The 26151-nt window shown below is 40.7% G+C and overlaps 1 protein-coding gene and 1 long non-coding RNA gene across 2 annotated transcripts in view; one reads left to right on the top strand and one right to left on the bottom strand.

Annotated features, from left to right (window-relative positions):
* The window catches only part of LOC100117795 (ATP-dependent DNA helicase Q4), a gene marked incomplete at its 3' end in the record, with an annotated part of 242903 nt that overhangs the window by 172783 nt on the left and 43969 nt on the right, over positions 1 to 26151 (top strand). The window contains exon 5 of the mRNA XM_031921346.1: positions 122 to 457. Coding sequence (XP_031777206.1) covers positions 122 to 457 — 336 coding nt within the window. The remainder of the gene's footprint in view (positions 1 to 121; positions 458 to 26151) is intronic.
* On the bottom strand, positions 9129 to 12755 carry LOC116415853. Its single transcript, XR_004226408.2, has 4 exons — positions 12646 to 12755; positions 9393 to 9589; positions 9280 to 9333; positions 9129 to 9179 (listed from the first exon to the last, which is right to left on the bottom strand). It is a non-coding gene; the product is annotated as an uncharacterized LOC116415853 (long non-coding RNA).

Below are 26151 nucleotides of genomic sequence, written 5' to 3'. Positions count from 1 at the left end.
TTATTATTATTTATAGAAGGCTTGCGTCATAGCACTTGATTAACAAAAAAATGTTATAAATTATTGCAATTTGTAAGAATTCGCTCTACTGTAAGTCATTTCATTTAATTTCAATTTTTAGGAAAACTCGGATGAATGTGAATTACGTCGTCATATCAATGCTGATGGAATAGACAGACGTACAATAAGACATCTACTTAAAAAAATATTCATACCCTGTAACTGCAAGAATTTAAGCAAAGCAGATACAAAGTCACGTTGTCAAGGACATGAAGTCGCTTTTTCTGTTGAAGATACCGTTACTTCTCTCGACATCAAACAAGAAACAATCGCAACACTGCTATGCTACCTTGAACTATATTTTCAATGCTTCGTAAAATTACTCCCGACTACTTACATTAATGCTAGGATCCACAGTTACGATGGACTTAAAGATCTTATTTCAACAGTAGTATCTGTAAGACTATCTATTTGATATTATATTATATTATATTTTATGGTTAGTATATTACGATATGCTTAACTCAATGTTACGCTCAGGTGCTTACTATGCGCCGTGTAAAACTGAACCATTTAAGTCAAGAGTATCGTTTACAATTTTATAGCACAGACTGCTAAAATCCGTAAGTCATGCCTGTTCGTAACTAAAGTAGTCCTTATTTACACTTTGAGGTTAGCGCACGAGTGGAGCGAGTGGCGTGACTTAAAAGCGGATATTCGTACGAATGGTTTTTTTGGGCTCAAATGCAAGGAGAATGATTTGTACAATTATAGTTTTGGCATGAATGCAGTGATATTGATTTGAATGTTTAGAAAATGTTTTATACAAAAAAGGTGGCACAATAAGAGAAAAAAAAGAAAAATTTAGTATTTTCATCGCCAAACCATTTCTAAGCATTTGAATCAAAATCCCTGCATTCATGCCAAAAGTACAGGTGTACAAAGTATTTTTCTTGTATTTGAGCCCAAAAGAACCACCCGTTCAATCACTTAGAATCCTACGGATAGTGAGCTGAAATCAGAAAAAAAACATTTTGAGAAAATCAACATTAAAGTTTATGATTATTGTTGAAAGCATAAGTTAAATTAATACTTACCAAATTCTCTGGGACCAAGTTTTCAATGTTCCGCACACATAAACCTTGATTCCCTGCATTTATGTGGTATATTCACTTATACCTTTGTGCTTGGTACGGCTTTTCTCAGCTGTAAGCAAAAAAATATATCTTATGTCTTTTCTTTCAAAATGTACGAAAGGTTATTTTATCCTAGCTGATGATAAAACTGTGTACTTACCTTTTTTTCGTCATCATGTTAAATCTTGCAACTTGAATTTTGAAGATAAGGAGGAAGGAGAAAAAAACCACAATAGTTTTTTCTATTTTCTTTTTCCTTTTTTTTGACGCTTCGGTGGTCAATGCCACCCTCATCAGGAAATAGTTTATTTGTATCAATATTACGTACATGAGATCTCGTTTGATATTTAACAATAGCGAATAGTCAAGAAAAAACTTACAGAAACTGTAGTCGGTCGCTAGTATATACATGGATATTACGGGATATGTCTCGTCTCTGACAGATGGCGGAAGGAGAGAAGATTTTTTTTTTTTCATTTTGTTTGTTTATCCAGAGAGTTAGAGAAATGCTTGATGTACCATGTCAGGAGTCGTGAGAAACTCCCCGTGTGTGGGACTCTCTTGACGCGGGACTATAGCCAGGTATACCCACTAAAACTCCACCTCTCGTAGGGCCGCGAACCCCCCCCCCCCCGGTATCCGCTTTCGCATTCTTTCGGGGGGTCGCCTGTCTTAAGCTATGCTAGCCGTCAACTGGTCTTGTAAACAACCGTCATTGTTTTTTGCGCGGAGAACCGTCTTTACGTACGCCGTTATCTCGCCCCAGTTCTGATTGCCGCCAAGCATCGTTTCGATTACAGTCTCGGGCAGTGAACGCTCCTTTTGTCAGCTCCAGTACTCAACGCTTTTCAGCTCAGTGGGGGCAGTCAAAAAACGTGTGTCTCACGTCGTCCCGTTCGTCACCGCAGTACTTATACCCCGGTGTTGCCACCCTGTTCATCGTGAACAGGTAGCTCCTAAAGTATCCGTACTTGGAGAAAAACTGGGTAAGGTAAAAGTTGACCTCCCCCCATTTCCTGTCCACCCACGGACCTACATCTTCCTAGTCTGCCAATTGCGCATTGTTATTTCTCTTTCTTTCACGGCAATCGGGATGCTACTCGACGCTAAGCGAGCCTCGTAGATTCGCTTGCGTTCGATCGCAAGAAGATCCACGGGGATTACCCCCGCGATTACCATCAATGCCTCAGCTGCGACCGTCCAGGAAGAGCATGCTATCCTAAGGGCTTTTCCGATACTTATTCATAGTCATAGCGTCGGCCCACACCTCTGCTCCATATAACAGGATAAAGTTAGTGGTCGCCATGAGTAACCGCCTAACTGTTGGCCTAGGTCTACGGACGTTAGCCCTGAGTCGGCAAAGTTATATGTCTAGAGTTATTTCTAGATACTTGGCTGATGGTTTGGTCGTTATAGTTTCGCCGCCTACCTTCATAGGTATGGTGGTCGGTATCCGCTTTCCTATCAATAGGACAACTTCGGTCTTATCAAGCGCTAGAATCAATCCGTTGTTCAACATCCACCATAGCACTCTGCTTATGATCGCGTTCAACTTCGCTTGCGCAATGCCCACATTCCGTGCTGTTATAACCGCGGCCACATCGTCTGCGTATCCAACGATTTTAGAAGCCCGTCGTACAAGATACCCCAGAAGTCTGGACCCAAAATCAAACCCTGCGCTACTCCTGCAGCTATAGGTCTTCTTCTGCGCCCTTCTTTCATGTTATACTAAATAACCCGGTCCCTCAGATAATCTTTCGTAAGACGCATAATGTATCGCGGCATACGGAATGATTCTAAGGCAGCAAGTATGTCGGTCCATCTTGCCGAGTTGAACGCGTTTTTTACATCTAACGTTACTAGAATCATAATGTCTCTAGTCGTGTGTCTATCTTCTTCTACTTTCTTTACTGTGTCTGTTACCTATCTAACGGCCCCTATGGTGGATTGCCCTTTTCTAAAGCCATACTGTTTATCGGAAAGGTCTCCCGCTTGGCGTATGGCCCTTAGTATTCGCGGGTTAACCAATGCTTTCCCCCGTCTTTCCCATTGTGTCTAAAAGACTCAGTGGCCTATAGGAATTGTCAGTATCCGCTTTTTTTTTCGGTTTTTCAATCAGTACAAATCTCGCTTTTTTCCACCGCGAGCTAAAAACTCTCTGCACTATGACAGGGTTGCAGATAACCGATTAGATTTTTAATTCAATTAGGCTTTAATTAGAAATTAAATTATAATCATTACTTAAAGTTTTTTGAATTGACGATTAAAATTTAATCGTGAATTAAAATTTTTTAAATCGACGATTAAAATTTATTTGTCAATTCAAATTTTTTTGATTGACGATTAAAATTTGATTTTTTTCAACTTGCAATTAAAATATACATGGGGCATTTTGCACCAACTGAGACAAAGCTTTACCCAAAAAGCATTTGCAGCAATAAATTTTTTAAAAGGCATACAACGAGTGGCACTTCTTCAAATTTTGGCTTCTGACAAAGTTGTTACATAATTCTTTGCAACTTAGCTGATAAGTCTTTATTAAAATTGTTTCAAATAAAATTGAATAAAACACGCGTTAACTTGTATTATTAAACATTTTATTTACAAATATTTTTTTGATGAGTTAGCCTTGTATAATACTCTTTTTTCAAATTCCATATCGCTTAATTTATTCATTTTTGGCATGTTTAGCAATGTTGCATACAAAAATAAACGTTTGACAGCTGCTGACAAAGGCAAAACGGTATTGATCTTGATAAACTTTTTTTACTGTGGAAAATTTGGCCAACTCTTTTAGCCAATTCGAACTAGTAAGCATTTTCAGAAACTTAAATAATTCAGTTTTGTCTTCATTTCTAGGACGAATTGTAGAAAACACATATTTAACAATAGGCTCTCCAAAATCGAAAAAATTGTTTCTTGTTTCGGACGTGATTGAGGTGGCGCAGTCGCTTTAGGCGCTACAATTTTTTTCACAAGCTTTTTTACTCTATTTTGTGATGACTGATCTAAATAGTGTAACCAAGTCAGTTTAAATCTGGGATGAGTAAAAGCTGCAATTGCTGCTACTTCGCCACAATCCTTGATATTAAAAAACGTTTTTCCAGAGCCAAAATTAATCCTTTCAAAAGTGGTCGACAAGTATCAATACTAGTTTCCACCCACTTTCTTCTTAAATTCAATAAGCTGGGCAAATCGTATCCGAAATGACAATTAGAATCTAAATAAATATTCTTCCAAATAATGAAAATCATTCGCAATTAAGATGGAGTTTATCTGAAGAAGCACATGAGTTTCAAACTCCATTAACTTGTCTTCTACACCATACATTTGTTCAAGAGCATCATACAAAGAATTCTACCTCGTCGCAACAGGCTGTTTTAAACGTTTTTCAAGATGCTTTGTTAATTTTTCTTTTTTGAGGGGATCGTAGACAGCTCCATATCTCTTGACACTTTGTAATCAAATTACTATGAGCATTTTTTAATTCATATCCTTCTTCTATAATCTTATTAGTGTCAGTGGTGGCCAGTAAATTGAGAGTGTTACTTGATAATTTTGGATTATTTTCAATGAAGATAATCACATTTATCACATCATCAAGATGATCAATGTCTTTTGTGTGAATCTAATCATTTTTGGGTAAAGCCTTGTGTCAGTTGGCGCGGAATGCCCAATATATCTTTTAATTGTTAGTTGAAAACAAAATCAAATTTTAATCGTTAATTGAACAAAATTCAATTAAGAACTAAATTTTAATTGTGAATTAGACTAATTTTAACTAACGATTATATTTTAATCTATAGTTAAAAATTTTAATTAACGTTTAAATTTTAATCGTCAATTGAAACATTTTTAATTAACCATAAAATTTAATCGTCAATCGAAAAAATTTGAATTGACGATTGAATTTTAATTGTCAATTGAAAAAATTTAATTAAAAAAAATTTTTTAAAATCATACATTCAACTTTGACAAATTTGACATTAAAAATAAAGAGCCCAATCTAAGTAAAATATTGATCTCTGAAATGGTACACATCCACCTGCAAACGAACGGCATTAATAAAAGAGAAAACACACAGCAACTCAGCGAGGTATACACGCATCTATTACACCAACTGAAACGAAAACAAAACAAAAGCCATTGACGTCAAAATTGTGACGTCGGTATAGAAAAATTGTCAACAAACCGCTCGATTTCCCGCACATTACATAAACCGTGGGAAGTCGACAAGCGAACAAATTCGGAACCCAACAGCTGAGAGAGCAACACCTCTATCTACTCTCTTCCGCCGTTTGGCGGGAGTGAGACATATCTCGTAATATCCATGTATATCCCGGCGATCAACTACAGTCATTAATTAATATTTACTTAATTTATTAAATATTAATTAATTAATAAGATTACACAAAACAGACATAAAGCTAAACACGTATAAATATAAATAGAAAACACAATTTTAAAAGACAAACTTTAAGAATTGAAGGTTTTTATAAAAAACAACACAGATATGATGTTTACGTCAAGTAACGTGGGAAATGTCACCGTGGCGATGAATAAAGGCGATTACAACGAAAAAATTGAACTCAAATTATCAGACAAAAATACATACACAAAAATAGCCAAAAATCTAATTACAAATATACAAGCAAAATTAAAAAATTTATGAACGATTGGAAAAACAACGGCTTTTTTAATAAGAAACACAGTAGAGTAATGTTCACGCAAACGTACACAACCTCGCTAATATGTTATTTGTTAAAAATTTTACGAAGTAATACTAAAAAACTTGCCTCATATGCAGAAAATAGCTATGATTTCATAGATAAAATAAAAAATATATCAGTTTCATCGAACCTCCTCTTGATTAGCGAAGACGTAAGGTCGCCTCATACGAATATTGACAAAACATCAGACAAAAAGAGTATTGAAAAAAGGTATGCGCAAATTGTAAAAAAATCTGAGATACCTCCCGACCGAATTTTGTTAACATGTGAGTTGCTTATGTAGAACACTTACTTTCAATTCAATGAAAAATGTTATGAACAACTGATGGGCACACCAGTGAGCTATCCAATCTCGGGATTATTTGCTGTCATTGCTATAAATGATCTCGAAACAGAATGCCTATCAAAACTATCATTTAAACCAATTTTCTCTCACCGATACGTCGATGACATTATTACATGTATTAATTAATTACCAAGTAATAAGGTAGATAAAACTTAAAATTTTCAATTCTTACAACAATAGACTATACATTACACATAAAACCGAGACCAATAACTCCATAACCTTCTTAGATGTCCTATTGATAAAATATGCAGGCAAATCAATAACTGACTAGTACACAAAACCAACATTACCTGGTAGATTCCTGAATTATATGTCACAACATCTCATGCCACAAAAAATTGCCATGGTATACAATCTTGTCGATAAGGCAATGAAATAATCTAACGAGAAATTCCACAATAAAAACATTTGTAACATCAAAAAATTACTGCACGTCGATAGTTATCCAACTGATTTTGTCAATAAGTATGTACGGAAGAGATTGTCTACGATCAAATCAAACACTCTTCCATAACAACCAACGAGCAGTAATGAAAAACTAAATGTTGTTTGCCTACTGTATATCAATGATTTTTACGAGCAGACTAGCTATGCACTCAAAACATATGACATCCAAAAATTAATAGCCAAATGAAGACAATAATTATCATAAGCAAGGATAACAAAGACAAAAATATTGAAAATAATGTTGTCTACAAATCAGTGTGCGATGACTGTTCCATTAAGAATGTTATATATGATCACACAAAAAACTATAATCACACTTTTAATCTTGAAAATTTTAACATTAATTTAAAAACAGAGAGACAAACGAATCTACTGAAACATCTATACGCCTGCTTCGCGGACATGAGAAAAGCATTTGACAAAATAAAGAGGAATGAAATATGGAGAATAATGAGGAGATTGGGAGTGAGTGAGAGAATTTAAGAAAGAGTAAAGAAATCTATGGAAAAACAGAATACGAAGTAAGGGTAGCAGAGGAGCATTTGAAAGCTTCGAGACGCATAAAGTAGTGAGACAGGAATGCCTGCTAAGCCCATTATTATTCAATGTAGTGATGGCAGACCTGGAAGAGATAATGAGAAAGATCCAAGAAGGCGGAGTGATAATAGAAAGGAAGAAGTTGTGGTCAGTCTCATGATACTCGCATCGAAAGCTAGCGGACTAAAACAAGTTGAAAAGTTTCAAGAAGGTCATAGAAAAAGAGAAATTGATGTGGGAAAAGGAGGAACTAAAAGTGGTCAAGAAATTTGAGTACCTAGGATACACAATGAAGAAAAACGGCAAGGAAGAGGAGCAAATTAACAAAATGAAGGACAAGGCAACAGCTATAATAAGTTCGGTGAAGGAAATAGGAGAGGCACTGTTCAGAGAGAACTCGAAGAAATTATTTGATGCACTCGTACAAAGTGTAATGGAATATGGAGCAGAGATATTCTGTTGAAAAGGACACGAGAAACTGGAGAAAGAACAGCGAAGATATCTAAAATAGATACTTAAACTAGAGGGGAAAACACCAGTACACATAATTTACTGGGAGACGAAATGGTTTCAGCTGGAAACGAGAGCAAGAAAAGGGGCCATAAGATATAAGGGAAAACTAGAGAAGGCGAAAAAGAACTCGTTGCTAGCCCTGTGGACAAATAAATGGTACAAGTCACAGCAAGTGACTGCGAGATGACAACCGTTGTTTACTTCTGAGACACCGCAATTCCTCCTCGTAGTGCTGACTTTGCACATAACGAATCAGACCGACACGAGCAGCCTCCATCTCCTCAGCAGTAAAATGACCAGTGCAGCGATTTCCTCTGGGCTTGACCGCATTCGAACGCCATCTATAAGCACAAGCCAAAATCCGCAATATCTTTGGAAAACTCGAAAACTTCTCCAAATAAGACAGCGCTTGTGATTCTTGATTCTCATCAACCATCTTCTCGACAGCAACCCGTGCATTTACTACATCTGGCGAAACACCCACGGGCAATCTATCAATTAACTTCCTCCAATCATTCCTGATCCATTCAGGTCCCTTCCACCACAGGGAAGACTGCTGAAGCTGCTCCGACGAAAACCCTCGAGTTGCGCAATCGGCTTCATTGTCTTCGGACTTAACATGACGCCATTGCACCCCAGGCAGAGTAGTGATCACCTCACTCACTCTGTTTGCCACGAAACTCTGCCATCTCGATGGGTGGCCATTCAACCAATCTAAAACTACCTTGGAGTCTGTCCAGCAGTGCACTGATACAGGCTTCAAAAAAAGTCCATCTAAAAGGTGCTTCAACAATCTAACTAACAACACGAGGAAGAGCCAAACCAACTAGGAATTCGCAATTGAGCCAAGTCAGGAAGATCAGACCTCAACGCTTGCCACTAATCTAGAAGTTCTTCTGTGAGAGGTGAGTCCCAGTCGATACCATTAATCCACCTGACTAATACAGGTGACAGCCAACCAAGTGGATCAAACAACCTTGAAATCTCTGACAGAATCGATCTCTTTAACACAACCTTTGGCGAAACTGAAATCTTAACCTCGAAACGAAACGAATCGCTCAATGGTGTCCATTTTAGGCCCAAAGCAGAAACTGCCTCATCCCATTCGACAGCAAACTCTTTCTGCTTTTCCGCCTGGATATCCTCCACGATAGCCGAACTGTTCGACGCCCATTACCCAACTCCATACCTGCTGATGACAGAAGCTTAATCAGCTGATTCCGAATCTCAATGACCTCAGACTCATTGTCAGCGCCTACAAACGCATCATCTACATAAATATTGTGCCTGTGCACCTGCGCAGCTAAGGGAAACTCTACAATTCCCTCACTCGCTAGCTGAAGAAGAGTTCGAATTGAGAGGTATGGAGCGGAGCGAGTTATATGAGCCGTATTAGTCGTCGCTTATTCATCGCTTGTTATCGATCGCCTTCTGCATGCCGTATCGATCGCTTTGGCTTCTCGAGACCTGCAACAATAAGGTGTTTATGTTGGCACATACGGCGGAGCACGCATCAAGCACGCATGGAGAACAATGGAGGAAAGATTAAACAAACAAAGTTACAAACCTTTTAAAAAGGCTCTTGCACTGGTAACGAGTCAGTCTCTGTCGGGTTTCCAAGCTGTAAAGACGGATTAATAAATCTGAACAAATTCATATTCAATTTATTTAATTACTTACCTGCGAATCTACGTACGCTCTGCAATACGTACACTTAACTGGCGCTGCGGACAGGATACTGCGAGGCTGCTGAATCGAGATTCTCCTCCAATACCGTGACGGAAATCATCAGAGAGGAAGCGGCTGGTGTTTCAACCCCTTCGTCGCAGTACTTTTGGGACGTCAAGTTTGAGGCCCACCTTCGAACAGAGATTCACCTGGAATCATCAAAGAAGAGAGTAAGTCTTTGAAATTCCCTATTCACCTATCTTTACCTTATCCCTAAATACGACTGATTTGAGAGCAAAATGGCGCAGCAAATCACAGTGGAACAATTTAAATTGAGATTAGCCATATGGCGTGACGCGATACCAATTTATGAAGGAGGAACAAAGCTCCTTTCTCACTTTCTCCAAACATGCGATAAATTTGTTGAAAATTTAGTCACTGCAGAGGAAGCATTAAATACAGCGCTATTTGCGTTAATTAAATCAAGAATTCGCGGAGAAGCTTTAAATTTAATAGTCGCGAATGATCCAGCAACATGGAATGATTGTAAAAATCTCTTAATAAATAGATATAGCGATCCCAGCTCGGAGGACCTGCTATACAATAAACTTAGCTCTTGTTTTCAACTATCGAATCAAAATTATGAAAAGTATGCTGATGAAATTAAACAACGTTTAAATAAGCTAAAAGAACATATAAACTTAAACAATCAAGACCGTAACTTGATAAGTATGAAGATTGGGTTTTACGAAAATGTTGCGAAAATACGTTTATAAACGGAATAAAAGAGCCGTATCACACACATCTTACACATTTCGAGTTGGCGGATATAGAGGCTTGTCTGATAAAATGCAGAAAGCTTGACAATCACGAGCAACAAGCTGCATGTTTAAATTTCGCGAGACAACGCGAAAGTAAACCAAAAACCAATAATGTAAACAATAATTCAAAGGGTACAAGCCCGTTTATGAATCAGAGAAATAATAGTCCGTTCAATAACTCTGGAGCAAATAAAAGTCCGTTTTCATTTGCACCTAGACCCGCAACTGCACAAAATAATTTTGTACCGACATTTGCAAATAATTTCGGACGACCTATTCAGCAAAATCGACCGACACCGATGTCGATTAATACCAGAAACACCAATCGGCCAAATAATAATCAGAGCAACCGGTCAAATAATTTTGACCCTCAGAATAAATTCTTTAGGAGTACCGGACCACCGAATTTCATTTCCGAAGAGTTGCATTATCAAGAGGAGCAGCAACCGGAGGAAGATGCTTACAATGAGGAGCAAGAAGATATTAACGTGAATGACGACAATTATGAAAATCAAGAGAATTCAGAAAATGAAAATTTTCAACGGGATTCCGATCCAACCGAAGAAACATAGTAAATTTAAATAACATAGGCAGTTCGCCCGAACTACCACACATAATAACTACAAATCCATCGCTTAAAATACTAATAGATTCGGGAGCATCATCATCGATTATTAACCCTAAAGTAGCCTACGATTTATTTTCAAATTACGTTTTTCCATATAAATTCGAAATTAAATCTTTGCATAAAATAACGCAAGGGACACATGCACTCACCTTTCCGATTTTGCAAGAGTTAGGTGACAATACACCAATTACATTTTTAATTGCTCCTTGGCATTCTACATATGATTGTCTAATAGGTCACAAGGACCTACAAAATTTAAAAGCAAATATTAACTATAGAACTCAAATATTTAGCACACCGAGATTTGAAATTAATTATTTAAACAATATGCCGGATAAATGTAAAATGGTTATACTGAGCAATCATCAGGAGACAAAAGTGCAAATCCGAACGGAACACATGAATGAAGAGGAAAAGGAGAAAATTATAGCTTTGTGTCAGAAATTTAGAGACTGTTTCTATAATGAGTGTGAAAAATTAACAGCCACAAATGCAGTCACACATAAAATAAGGACAAAGGACGAAAATCCGATTTATGTCAAAAGTTATAAATATCCATATCACCTGAAGGAGGTTATTCAAGATCAAGTGGGAAAATTATTAAATGACGAAATTATTCAATCAAGTAATTCACCTTATTCATCACCTGTCTGGATAGTACCCAAAAAGCAAGATGCAAGTGGAAAGAAGAAATGGAGAATGGTTATTGATTATCGTAAGTAGAATGATAAAACCATTGAGGATAAATACCCATTGCCGAGAATGGACGATATTTTAGAGAATTTAGGAAAATGCGCATATTTTACAACATTAGATCTAGCACAAGGATTCCATCAGATACCAGTTGATCGAGATTCAGTAGAGAAGACAGCATTCACAGTAGAAAATGGACACTACGAATACCGTCGTATGCCCTTTGGTTTAAAAAATGCACCAGCTACATTCCAGCGATTAATGGACAAAATTCTCAGAAAATATTTACACAAATTTTGCTTTGTATACATGGATGATATAGTCATATTTTCAAAATCTCTCCAAGAACATCTACAACATCTAAAATTAGTATTTGAAGAACTTCGGGAATACGGTTTGAAAGTGCAATTAGATAAGAGTGAGTTTTTAAGGAAAGAAGTACCTTTTTTGGGACATATAATTACACCAGGAGGAATTAAACCAAACCCAGATAAAATCAAGGCCATCGTAAAATATCCCAACCCAAGGACACAAAAAGAAATTAAAGCGTTTCTAGGATTAACAGGGTTTTATAGAAAATTCATAAAAAACTACGCTAGAATATCAAAACCACTAACGAAAGCGCTTAAAAAGGAAGAAAAAATAAACATAGAGGATAGACAATATATAGAAGCATTCAATAGACTTAAAGAATTTATCGTCAATGCACCAATACTAGCTTATCCAGATTTCACAAAAATGTTTACTGTCACAACTGATGCGTCAAATGTCGCTATTGGTAGCGTTCTATCGCAAGATAAACACCTCATATCATGTTTTTCACGAACCCTGAATTCAGCTGAGCAAAACTATTCGACCATCGAAAAAGAACTACTAGCTATAGTCGAGGCGTGTCGACATTTTAGACCATACATCTACGGGAGGAAATTTACAATCGAAACAGATCATAAACCACTAACTTGGCTCTGGTCTTTAAAAACACCAAATTCACGTTTGATTAGATGGAAAATAAAATTAGAGGAATATGATTATGAGATTAAATACAAGAAAGGAAGTGAAAATTATGTAGCTGACGCCTTAAGCAGAATAGAAATAAATAATCAGGAAGAGAATGATGACTCACTTTCAATGATTCCTCAAGTCTCGGATATAACATCGCGCCGAATCGAGGAAGTGGACGAGAGCCCCGGCGATGATCTAGAAACAGCTCACACTGCTGTAGAAGATCCAGTGTTTTCATTGCCTATAACAGACAAAAATATTCATGCATTTAATTATAGCATTATAATAAAATCGGGAAGGGACTACAATGTGAAAGTAAATAAAGATAAGCTCAAGATTCAGTATATGGTAAAGATAAACAAGGATGAAGCTGAAACACAATTATTAAAATTTCTAAATGAAAACGTAAAACCAGACAAACAATACGGGATTTACTTTACAAATGATGATTTGGAAATGATCGCTTACAGAGTACTGCTAAAACATTTCAATGAAAAACTAAAGTTGATTAAAACTAACACTTATACACCCGTAATAGACAAAAATAATTTTTTGAAGAAACTTGAAGAATATCATAATAGAACCCATAATGGAATTCAAGAGACAATAGCCCATTTTAAGAAAGAGTTATATACACTAAATATGGATAGGCTCGTACAAAACTATATTAACCAATGCGAACTATGCTTAGAACACAAATATGAGAGAAAGCCTTACGAAACAGGAAGGTATGGACCCATTATCGCTAATAGGCCCTTACAGCACATACATATGGACGTTTTTCATGTTGGAAAAGAAAAGTTTCTGACAATTATTGATATATTTTCGAAATACGCTCAAGCTTATCATCTATTGGATGGGAATGCTATAACAGTATTAAACAAACTGAGGCATTTCGCATCACATCACAATTTCCCAGATAAAATTACTACGGATAATGGGAGTGAATTTAACTCCGCTGTATTTAAAGAATTTTGTCGGATACACAAAATCGAATATCATCAAACTACAATCAATAGACACACGTCAAATGGACCAATAGAGAGATTACATTCAACTTTAAGAGAAAAATTAAGTATTTTAGTCGATAAAAATCCTCGAGAAACAATAAAGAATCATATGACTACAGCAATCCTAATATATAATCAGAGCATTCATTCATCAACAAATTTTGCACCGTTTACTCTACTGTATGGACCATATGAGGAACTGCATAAGCATGTCATCGAACCTGGAGTCGACATAACCGAAGAATATAATGAAATACGGAAAAATGAAATTTTACCGTTCTATGACGAATTGTATAAAAGACAGAAAGAGAAACAAAAATTACCTAATGATTCAAATAATGAGTTGGAAAGTAGAGAGGTATATGTTAAAACCCACCAACAGCAACGAAATAAAATCGCACCCCGTTATCAAAAGTTATTAGTTAAGAAACAACAAGGTCCCTCATTGGAATGTTATATACACGGACAACCACGTCGTTACAATCTAAAGAGCGCAAAGAGATTAAGAAAAACTTCTTCTTTGCAGGAAAATGATGACGATCCTGGGGATGGCGATGATTATGGCCATTTCGACGATAACCGTAAAAAGTGATGAAATTAATCCTGATGCGACACACTTTGATTATCAGCAAGGAGTTGGAAGAATTATAGAAAATTATCATTACGTACATTTCTTCATAAACACATCGTCGCTCAAACGCACCTATGGCGGAATTTTGACTGACTACACCATATTATTCTCAAGAAAAGAACTCAAGAACTCAAGTCTATTAATGGAAGCAAGATTATTATGTCAAGAAATCTATCAAGATCTGCAGGAGATAGCACCATTCGGTGGAAGAAGAAAGAGAGGATTAATAAATGGAGTAGGAAAGACGATCAAATATATATTTGGAAATCCAGATTCAGATGACTTAGAAAAGATTAATAATTATTTAGAAAATTTTGAGAAACAACAAAATGAAGATATTTCGGTTTTGAATAAATCTATAAGTTGCATGAATCAAATTAGCAGAACGATAAATAGCAATACTGAAATAATTAACAAAAACTTACGGAATCTTATGAAAACTCTTAATGATCAAAATACGCGATTTGAATTAATTGAGACAGTTGTAACTCTTATTGTGCAGGAGCAACATTTTCTAAATCTATTAGGGAAAATAAAAAGATCATTCGTTTTCATAAATGAAAAATTTAATTTGGAAATATTAACCCATGAACAAATACTAAGTATAAAGACACATCTATTAGAACTTTATTCCCAAAAAGAGTTAATATCACATTATCATAATTTGTTAGACTTTCGATTTGCTCGGGGATCAGTCGTAACTATCCATGATTCCATAATTTATACCATAAAAATTCCTATCCTAAATTCCATTGAATTCTCCCTTTTTCAAAGACTTGCTATAATTAACCGAAATAACCAGACGGAGATCGTAACGATACCGTGGAAGCTGGATGGCTCGATAATAAAATTATTTTCAAGAAGATGTCAATTGATCTATCAGAGCGACTATGTATGCTATCAAATCCTCGCAGAAGACGCAAAAACAATAACAATTTCAATAAATGCGCCTCTAGCATTGGCGTATCCACTCCTAAACAACTTGACGCTGATATCCAGTAATTATAAAACAGAAATCGAAAATAACAAGAACAAGGAAACATTTTTTGGAACGAAGATCTTTGGAGGAAACAATCTGTTGATACAGGGACATAGGGTGGACGACAATCTCGGAGAACTTAAGGTGTCGGAAGTTCAACCATTGATCATCGAGGATCATCAACGGAGATTCGAACCGCTAAAAACGCAAGCAGTACCTACGATGGAGACACCAAAATTCACAAAATTCGGAATCGAATTCCATACATCAATAGCGTCATTTATAATTGTCATGCTGATTCTAATAATTGGAATAATTTTCATTATCTATAAATATAAATGTAAAAACAGGGGTTCATGTAAAAGCAGGAGTCCAAACAGGAGCCCACAACATACCGAGATAACAAATAACGGGGACGTCATTCAACTTGGGCATGGAGGAGTTATATGAGCCGTATTAGTCGTCGCTTATTCATCGCTTGTTATCGATCGCCTTCTGCATGCCGTATCGATCGCTTTGGCTTCTCGAGACCTGCAACAATAAGGTGTTTATGTTGGCACATACGGCGGAGCACGCATCAAGCACGCATGGAGAACAATGGAGGAAAGATTAAACAAACAAAGTTACAAACCTTTTAAAAAGGCTCTTGCACTGGTAACGAGTCAGTCTCTGTCGGGTTTCCAAGCTGTAAAGACGGATTAATAAATCTGAACAAATCCATATTCAATTTATTTAATTACTTACCTGCGAATCTACGTACGCTCTGCAATACGTACACTTAACTAGCGCGTACCATACGTAACCGTCAACAACCTATAATCTTCGATAGGCTTCGAAACGTCAGATCGCCAGACGATTCTTTGCTAATCAACGTCATCTGGGTGAATGAGGATCTGCCTAAACTCCTTGACGATATCAGCCGTAAATACAATCTTCGAAAATCTCCACATCGAAATAATAATCGTGACATCCGACTGTAATTTGCGACCCGTTAAAAGAACGTCGTTCAGCGATATTTTTCCAAAGGAACAATTAAAAACCACACGAAATTTGCCTTCCGGCCCCACCTCATTGCACAACTCTTTGCGTGACAAAAGAGACCTCTGCACACGGATCAATCAAGCATCTAGCGAATTACTATCTACGGATTGAAGTAAGACCTTGGCTGTGGCCATCAACCGGGTCCTACCCACCACTGTTGTACTTGCTGATACCTCCAGCATACTTGACTTGCCAGGCGCGCTAGAAGAGCCATTCTGACCTGTTGAATTTGAAGAATCCGCAGCCTCTCCTCCTTGTCGTCGATCCGAGTGAATCTTCGTGTGGTGTCTGCTCTTACAATTAGCGCAACGATTCTGAGAGGTGCAATCAGCCAAAAAATGTCCAGATCTCAAACAATTGAGACACAATCTCTCCTTTTTACAATGTTGAAAACGAGCGGAAGTCGACATACCATTGAACCTTGGACACGCTTGAAGCTGATGAGGACCCTTACATAAGCTGCATTTTACAGAGGCATTGCGATTGCCTTTAGCAAACGACGTGCTAGTTGCGTTGGCTGAGACAGACTCACGCCGAGACGAACGATTCGAATCATTACCCTTCTGACTAGATTGTTTGGTAGGCGACTCCGCATCACCATCTGTATCCTGATCAAGCGAGGACGCACGAGTTTCGAGAAAATTTGTGAGAGCTGTAAATGTCGAAAAACCTACCACCGACTCTTGCGAAATACGCCACCCTTCTCGCGTCTCATTATCCAACTTGCGCTCGACCATATGGATAAGCCAACTGTCCCAATGTTCGCACGGGCAACCTACATCCTTGAAGGTTTTAAGTGCGGCTTCCGCCTTATCCAGTAACTCGATCAACTCTCCCGAAGATTTCCGCTTAACCGGTTTCATATCTATCAGCAATTCCATATACGTATGCATGCGTCTCGTAGGGTTATCGTACCTGCGCATCAATTTTTGCCAAGCCAACTCAAAACTAGCTCCTGTCAACGGAAGACCCTTTACTCTGACCGCTGCAGGCCCTTCAACCGAGTCTACTAAATATTGCATCTTGATAGCATCCGGTAAGTTGGCCTTGTTCTTCACCATCGAAGAAAATTGCTCCTTGAAGGTCTCCCATTCCTCGGCTTTTCCGGAAAATTTCGGGATTTGACATTTCGGCATGTTCGCGAACTCCGACGGACCCGGAACAGGTGGTGCGTGTACGACCTGATTATTTTGCGCGCCTGCAGCGGTTACCGGTGGCCTCGCGGCGATTTCCAAATCTTCAATTGACTGAAGCACATCCGCTTTACTCTCCACATAACTTGACTTAACTTCGAGATACTCGTCGTTCTCGAAGTACGCCTCGCCTTTGAAAGCCGACCTATTCGCTTGCAGGACCAGATCCCTTTGAGTGTACTCGGACCAATACGACTCTAACAAACTCAGACGCGTGCGCATGTGCGGCAGCGTGCGAGCAGATGCCGCTAATCTTGCCGTGTTACGTTTGAAATTCAGCTTATGCGCTTCTGCTTAATTAATTCTGCAGCCGCGTCAGCCATTGTTACAGAGTGCCAACTCGATCAAATACGAATAATACTTGATTCAGAAAGTCTAGCAGCGATCGAACTACGAGTAGAGAGCGAGTCAAAAAAAAAAAATAAATAAAAACGATACTTAAGTGCCGCCGAGGGTCCGCATACACACGGACACTAATTAATATGGCCATCGAGACGCCAATGCGCGAAGAAATTGGCTGTGTGGTGCGGCCCCCGCGGCCTGACGACGCACGACAGCGAAAATGTCCGTCCCGTCCGGACGCCGAGCCGAGCAACGAGCGACGCGTCGAGCGAGCGAGCTTGCGCCGGCCGATGAACTGCGCACAGCTGCTAGTGCGAATGCACGAACGAGAGAGAGAGAGAGAGAGAGAGAGAGAGAGAGAGAGAGAGAGAGAGAGAGAGAGAGAGAGAGAGATTAGATTAGATTAATTAATTTTTATTATTGTACATTATGTTGTACATATATCAATATAAAGAAGTAAAATAAAAAGTATAAGGTATTCAGTGTGTGAGTTTGGTGTAGGCGTGTGTGAGTTTGGTGATAGCACGAGTGACGAGTGTGAAATGAAATGGTATGAGGTGAGATGAGATGAAAGTGGAAGTGTGGATGTTTGTGTGATGTTTAAGTTTTTTCCATATTGAAAAAGTAATTTTTCGCTAGTATTTTAAAGTTAGATATGGATTGTGTGTTACGTATTTGAGATGGCAGGCTATTCCAGAGGTAAGAGGCGCTGATGAAAAATGAGTTCCTTAGTGTCTCCGTTTTGAAGGGCGGAATGTCCAGTGGAGTCACCTCACCCCTCACAGGCCTGAGCGCGACGTGGAAATCAAAATAGGCAACTAGATAAGATGGTGTAGAGGTGTTGAAAATTTTCCTTAGAAAACAGTCCATAAAGTATTTCCTACGTCCGGCGGTGGTGAGCCATTGCAGCTCACGCCTGTAAGGGGAGATGCGCTCGTCCCTCCTTACACCATAGATGTAGCGGATCCCCGTATTGACAAGTCTCTGTAGTTTTAGGTCAAGTTCTTGTGATAAGTCACAGTAAACAAGTGAGCAGTAGTCAATGAGAGGGAAAAGGAGTGCCTGCACCAGATGTTTGCGCAGCCTGAGGCTGGTGCTCTTCCGAAAGAAATAGAGGCGATACATTAAAGAGTGAGCACGTTTACAAATTTGCGTAACGTGCTCTTTCCATGTGAGCTTGGAGTCTAGCACCAGCCCCAGATTACGCACAGATGATTCAAAATTGACCTGGGCTCCCCCTATATTTATATAGGTGTTAGCGGTATTAGGTAAAGCATTTATATAATAGGGGGAACCCAGGACAATAGCCTTGGTTTTAGTAACATTCAGTTTAAGCCTGTTCAAAGCAGCCCAGCTACTAATCCTCTCGGCGTTAGCACTCATCCTGACAGAGCAGGAGTCGAGCTCCTCGAGGTGGCATTGGCTGTAGATCTGCAGATCATCCGCATAGATGAGATGGGACATATCTGCATCAAGGCAATAGCCAATGTCATTGATGTACAACGAGAACAGCAGGGGTCCTAAGACAGACCCCTGTGGAACACCGGTGTTAAGTGGTAGAAATGCAGAGATTTCATTGTTGTCACCAATGACTGCTTGCTCTCTTCCCGATAGATATGATGCAAGCCAGCGGATAACCTGCTTAGAAAAGCCGAAAGAGGATAGCTTTCTGAGTAGCCTGACGTGACACACCGTATCAAATGCCTTGCTAAAGTCAAAAAGAAGTAGAAGGGTGACCTTCTTTCTGTCCATCCCAAGCCTGACATCGTCAGTCAGCTTAATTAAGCCGGACTGCGTGCTGTGGCCAGTGCGAAAACCAGTTTGGAAGTTGTCGAGGTAGAGTCTTGACTCTAGGTATTCAGATATCTGGTTGTGCACCAGCCACTCCAGCGCCTTGGATAGAAAACAAAGTAGAGAGATCGGACGATAGTCTGTTACAGCAGTTGGAGAGTTGATCTTATTTAATGCTCTTACGAGCGATGATTTCCAGGCCGAGGGAAAGCAAGCCTCGCTCAATGACAGGTTAAAAATTTGACAGAGTAGAGGAGCGAGTATTGGCAATGCTTTAGTAATTACAACCTGTGGGATGCCGTCACTCCCCCTGGCCTGGGTATTAAAGTGCGATACTGCAGCAGACACGTCCGACTCAGTGATTTCCCTAAAGATGAAGTGTTTAGGGAGGTCTAGACTCTCGAGGGTTCGCAGATATTCCTCAACTGATGGAGCTTGAGGATCATTTGAGATGGAACTAAAGTGATGGTTGAGAGCATCTGGAGAGAACCGAGAAGGTGGAGAAGATTTAGAGGTAGAAATACCGAGTTTTTGTAGTTCCCTCCATATCTCTGCAACGTCGGTCAGGGTTGATAGGCGTGAATAATAATAATCCAGCCTAGCTTCCTCAATCCGTTTGTGGGCGTCATCTCTGGCAACTCTATAAAAATATAGGTCCCAAAGTAGACGACTTCTGCGAAAACGCCTGTAGAGCCTATTCCTTTCAGTTAAAAGGTCACGAAGAGCCGCGGTGAACCACGGGTGACGTTTGCGTCCGGGAGTCACAGTTTTTAATGGGGCGAGAATGTTGATGGCGTTTGAGATGTTAGTGTTGAGAATAGTGATGCATTCGTCTAGTGATGGCGTGGCGAAGGATGACCAGTCACATGCGCTAAGGAAGTCCCTTAGCTTCTCAGCACAGATTCCTTTATAGTTTCTGTAGGTGTATGTGGTAGGTACGTAGCGTGGAATCTGTACGTCGAGTGTGGCCGTGATCAGGTCATGTCCGTTTATGAAAGGGGTGTCAGTCTTCCAATATGAGAGCAGTCTATCCTGCTCATCAATTAAACAGAGGTCTAGCCAGGTGTCGGAGTCCGGTCTGTGGTGAGTTGCACCAAATGGCACAGACATAAGGGAGTTCTCGTCGATAAACGCCTTGATGAAATTGGCGTCTTCAGACGAGGAAAGTTGGTCAGCGTTGAAATCACCCATGATGACCTTCGTGGAGTAGTTATGCATATGAAGTGTTAGTTGGTCAATAAAATTAGATCCCTGGATAAAGGGAGAATGAGGAGGGCGATACACAACCCCCACGAAGATGGGTGATATTCCCTTAGCCGTGACTTCACAGAACAGGTACTCCGGCTTACCTGGTTTGCCCGACCATTCACCATCAGATGACGAGATAATAGAAGCTGTTAATGAATGATGGATGTAGAGGGCCACACCTCCACCGTTCCTGTTTCTGTCCCGTCTGTAAAGAGTGTAGTCATCCAGTGAAGGGATGGATGATATCTTGTCACTTAACCAGGTTTCAGTCACAGCCATTACGTGAAAGGGGGCACAAGTGGACAAGAAGAATCTGATCATCTCAATGTGACCCGTGAGAGAGTTCGCATTAAAATGACAGACTCGTAGGCCTTCAGACAGAGACGCTTTGGAAATAGATGCGAGTGATTTAGATGTGGATGTGTTAGATGGAGGTTTTGGTGGGATGATGTGTAGCTGTTTTAGTGTGTTGTCCGTGTTGGCTGTAGTCGATGTTCGGGCTAAAAAAGCCTGTAGATTTTCTTCAGATGATATGATGGTGGCCCGTTCATTGTCTTCGCCAGAACGGATATAGATTCTCCCGTCTCTCACGTACGACCGGCAGCCTTTCCTCTTTTTAGCCTCCAGCCTGGCCCTGATGCACAGCTTGTGGATGTCTGGAGGAAGCAGCTCGTTGATGTTAACGAGTCCTTGGTGGTCTGGATATAGAGCTTTCGCTTCCTCCAGTAGTCCAGCATCGAGTTCGGTGGTGTGTAACTTGCGCTTCCTGGCCTTGGCCGCTATGATTGAGCGGGCCAGGGCACTGGATGATAATGTGACAGCAAGGGGTGGAGATCTGCTGTCACCTTGCGTATTGATGTTGTTTGCGTCTAGTCTTCCCATTGTCCTGACGGTTGCCACATCACGTCTTAGGACAGTGGGATCCAGTGCAGCCAGGACAGCGTGAGCCAGGAGCGGTAACGACGACTCCTTGGTGTAGGCCAGGCCAGAGATTACCACCACATTATTGGCAGAGCGCTCCTGCCTCCTTTTAACCTCAGCCAGCTCGCTGCGGAGGTTGATGATCTCCTCTGAGGCAGGGGCGATGCTGATGTTCTGAAGCTCTGCAGTGCTCCTCGACGATAGCTGATGGTATTGTTCCTGCAGTTGGGTGATAGATGACTCGACAGTATTTAGTCGAGTCTTAAGTGCAGGAATGTCATCGAGGGCTTTGAGGCGGTTTTCTAAGGGGACTAGCCTCTTCTCTATTTGTGAGACCCTTTCAGACATGGTGTTTTGCGCCTGAAGGGCCTCACTCTGGATTTTTCTTATGTCATCCAGTGCTGTAAAGATGTCCTTAAGGGACGATGCAATGGTAGTAGCTTGTGGTCGTACAGGCGACTGGGCTCTGGAGCCCGCAAGGGAGGGGGGTGCCGATTTGTTCTTATTGTTCTTATTGTTGTGCACGGCGGTTGTAGGTGTGCCCTTGCCCGAGATGTTCGATGCTGCTGCTGCTGCCGTTTTCGCCCTCGTCTGCGTGGTTTTAGGAGTGACGATGACGTAGTCCTCCGCACAGACTGCACAGGCGAGCGTGGCGGCATCCCTCACCATTATGGATCGGAGGTTGATACACATTGAGTGAAAATGCTTTTCGCACAGCTCGCATATCTTCATCTTCCCCTTAGCCGATTTGTTGCATTGTGCACACGTAGGGAGCGATTCGGTACTCTTTCCACTATTCCCGCTCATTTTTAAAATTTTTGAGTCTCCGTCGATAACTTACTTCGATTGATGATGTTGCTGATGGTGTTCGATGAATCCAACAGGTGGCTCCACGTAGATCGCTTTGAGGAAGAAAAGACGCCGTGCAAAGAGGAGAGAAGCCAAGCGAGTTTGCAGGTTAGGTTCCAGCGAGAGATGTTTGTGCAGGAAATTAGCGTTGAAGAGAATTGCAGCCTCCAGTGATTATTATATCACGACGAAGGTTGCAAAAAGCGCATGCAACTAACTACAAAAACAAAAGGCCCGAAGGCAGCGTGCGGCAGTAAGAGTTCTAAGAAAGATGTGCAAACAAAAGCAGAACAGCTGTACTCACCGAGAGAGAGAGAGAGAGAGAGAGAGAGAGAGAGAGAGAGAGAGAGAGAGAGAGAGAGAGAGAGAGAGAGAGAGAGAGAGACTAAAAGCGAACACCGCTCTGCCGCTGCCTCAACGTGGCCTAACGACGCCAAGTGAGCGAGAGCGAGACAGAGCAAGCGCACACAATATACTTAATGCCACGATACTGCATGTTCAGCTACCAATATTTATAGTCCCTCGAACTGATGTTAGAGACTTAAGAGTGTATTTACAAGTGTTTAAACCACGGAAAAGAAATGAAGGCTGCAGTGTTAAAAGTACTGACGCGTTAACAAACGATATTGTTTAACGGTCGTCACTGTGAGGCGAGTCCTCACAGCGCTTCGGCAATACGGTAACTGATTAACACAAATAAGCGAAAGCGTTAGAAGACCGCTTGCGAAACAGGCGGAGAGAGACAGAGTAGGAGCGAGCGAGCGTGCGTTGCCATGGCACCCTCATTGGCTAGCGAAAACCGTCGAATTTGAGAGAGAGAGAGAGAGAGAGAGAGAGAGAGAGAGAGAGAGAGAGAGAGAAAGAGAGAGAGAGAGACGCTTTAGTAGTAGATGTGGATGAGTTTAATGTTTTAGATGGTGGTTTTGGTGGGATGATGTGTATATGTTTTAGTGTGTGGTGTCCGTGTTGGCTGTTGGCGGCGTGCGGGCTAAAAAAGCTTGAAGATCATCATCTGTAGTGATGATGGTGGCTCGTTCGTTGTCCTCGCCAGAACGGATGAAGATCCTGCCGTCCCTCACGAAAGAGCGGCATCCCTTTCTCTTCTTTGCCTCCAGCCTGGTTTTGACTCGCAGCTTGTGGATGTCTGGAGGAAGCAGCTCATTGATGTTGATGAGTCCCTGGTGGTCTGGGCAGAGAGCTCTCGCTTCCTCCAGTAGTGCATCATCCAATTCACTAGTGTGAAGCTTGCGTTTCCTGGCTTTGGCCACTATGATGGAGCGGGCTAGCGCACTGGAAGAGAGAGTGACAGCTAGAAGTGGGAGTCTGCTGTCACCTTGCGCATTGATGTTCTTTGCGTCGTCTCCCCACGATCCTGACGGCTGCCACGTCCCGCTTCAGGACCGTGGGATCCAGTGCAGCCAGGACGGAGAAATCCATGATGCACAGGCAGCACAGGCGAGTGTGGGAGCATCTCCCACCATTATGGACCGTAGAGCGACCCAAATGGTGTGGAAATGCTCGTTGCACAACTCACAGGTCCTCATTTTTCCCCTGGCTGCTTTGTTGCAGTGAGCCCACGTAACTAGCGTTTCGGAATTTTTCCCACCAATTCCGTTCATTTTAGACGATGTTATGTCTCTGTCGATAACTTACTGTGTTTGATGGTGGTGATCCGTCTGTCCAACAGGTGGCTCCACACGGATCACTTAGAGGGAAAAAGAGACGTCGTGTAGCGAGGAGAGAAGCCGTGCGTGTTTGCAGGTTATGTGTCAGCGACAGATGTTGAAGCAGGAAAAAAGCGTTGTAGGAAGTTGCAGCCTCCAGTGAATATTATATCATGTTGAAGGTTACAGAATAGCGCATGCAACAAACTACAAAAGAATAGGCCCGAAGGCAGCGTGCGGCAGTAATTGTGCAGAGAAAAATAAGCAAAGCAGAGCAGAACTTTGTGTACTCACGTGAAGTTGGCAGAGAGAGAGAGAGAGAGAGAGAGAGAGAGAGAGAGAGATTTTTTTGAGATTTAGATTGGTTTTATTTTTGTACATTATGTTGTACATATAAATTATAGTAGTTTGGTGAAATAAAGATAATAATTGTTGTGTCAGGGTGTAAGTGTGAAAGTGAGTAATGGAATTAAGTGAGATGAGATGAAAGTGTGTTCATGAGATGAAATGTTTGCGTCATGTTTGCTGGGTGTTAAAGTGTGTTACTGCAGCCGACACGTCCGATTCTGTGATTTCCCTGAAGATGAAGTGTTCAGGGAGGTCCAGACTCTCCAGGATTCGCAGATACTCCTCAACAGATGGAGCTTGAGTGTCATTTGAGATGGAGCTAAAGTGTTCGTTGAGACCATCCGGAGAGAACCGAGCAGGTGAAGGAGTTTTAGAAGTAGTAATACCAAGATTCCCAAGCTCTCTCCAGATCTCTGCAACGTCGGTCAAGGAGGACAGGCGTGAATAGTAGTAATTCAACCTGACCTCCTCAATCCGTTTATGAGCGTCGTTCTATAAAAGTATAGGTCCCACGGTAAACGACTTCTGCGAAAACGTCTGTAGAGTCTGTTCCTTTCAGTTGAAAGGTCACGAAGAGCCGCGGTAAACCACGGATGACGTTTACGTCCAGGTGTCACGGTCTTTAATGGGGCGAGATGATTTATGGCGTTCGAGATGTTGGTGTTAAGAGTGATGATGCATTCGTCAAGCGATGGCGTGGCGAAGGATGACCAGTCACATGCGCTAAGGAAGTCCCTTAGCTTCTCAGCACAGATTCCTTTGTAGTTTCTGTAAGAGTATGCAGTAGGTACGTGGCGTGGAATCTGTATGTCGAGTGTGGCCGTGATCAGGTCATGTCCGTTGATGAAAGGAGTGTCAGTCTTCCAGTGTGAGAGCAGGCGATCCTGCTCATCAATCAAGCATAGGTCAAGCCAGGTGTCAGAGTCCTGTCTGTGATGGGTTGCACCATATGGTACAGAAATGAGGGAGTTCTCATCAATGAAAGCCCTGATGAAATTTGCGTCTTCAGATGAGGAAAGCTGATCAGCATTGAAATCTCCCATGATGACCTTCGCGGAGTAGTTGTGCATACGCATTGTTAGTTGTTCGATGAAGTTAGATCCCTGGATAAAGAGAGAGAAACAGAGAGAGAGAGAGAGAGAGAGAGAGAGAGAGAGAGAGAGAGAGAGAGAGAGACAGAGAGAGACAGAGAGAGAGAGAGAGAGAGAGAGAGAGAGAGAGAGAGAGAGAGAGAGAGAGAGAGAGAGAGGAGAAGAGAACTGAGAAAATGTGGAATATTAATTACAGAGTGTATCAGAAGAGTAGAAGAAGGAGAAGGGATTAAGAAGTAAATTGAGAGGACAAACAAAGACGTACAGTTGCAGAATTTGAGAGAAATGCAGGAATATTTCTTAGGAGTAGGAGAGCATAGGAGACGGTCACTAGGAATAACAACGAGATTCAGAATGAGCAGTGAAAAAAGGGGGAACACATATTGGAGAAAAAAGAGGAAATAAAATTCAGAATTTGTGGGAAAAAAGAGAAGACGCTGACATACGTCATAGAAGAATGTGAGGAAACAAAGATTATAGAAGCAATTGACAAGAACTATATGGTGGAAAAAAGGCACA

Source organism: Nasonia vitripennis (genome assembly GCF_009193385.2).
Source record: "Nasonia vitripennis strain AsymCx chromosome 1 unlocalized genomic scaffold, Nvit_psr_1.1 chr1_random0005, whole genome shotgun sequence".
Classification (NCBI taxonomy): domain Eukaryota; kingdom Metazoa; phylum Arthropoda; class Insecta; order Hymenoptera; family Pteromalidae; genus Nasonia; species Nasonia vitripennis.
This window is presented reverse-complemented; position numbering and strand designations above follow the sequence as displayed.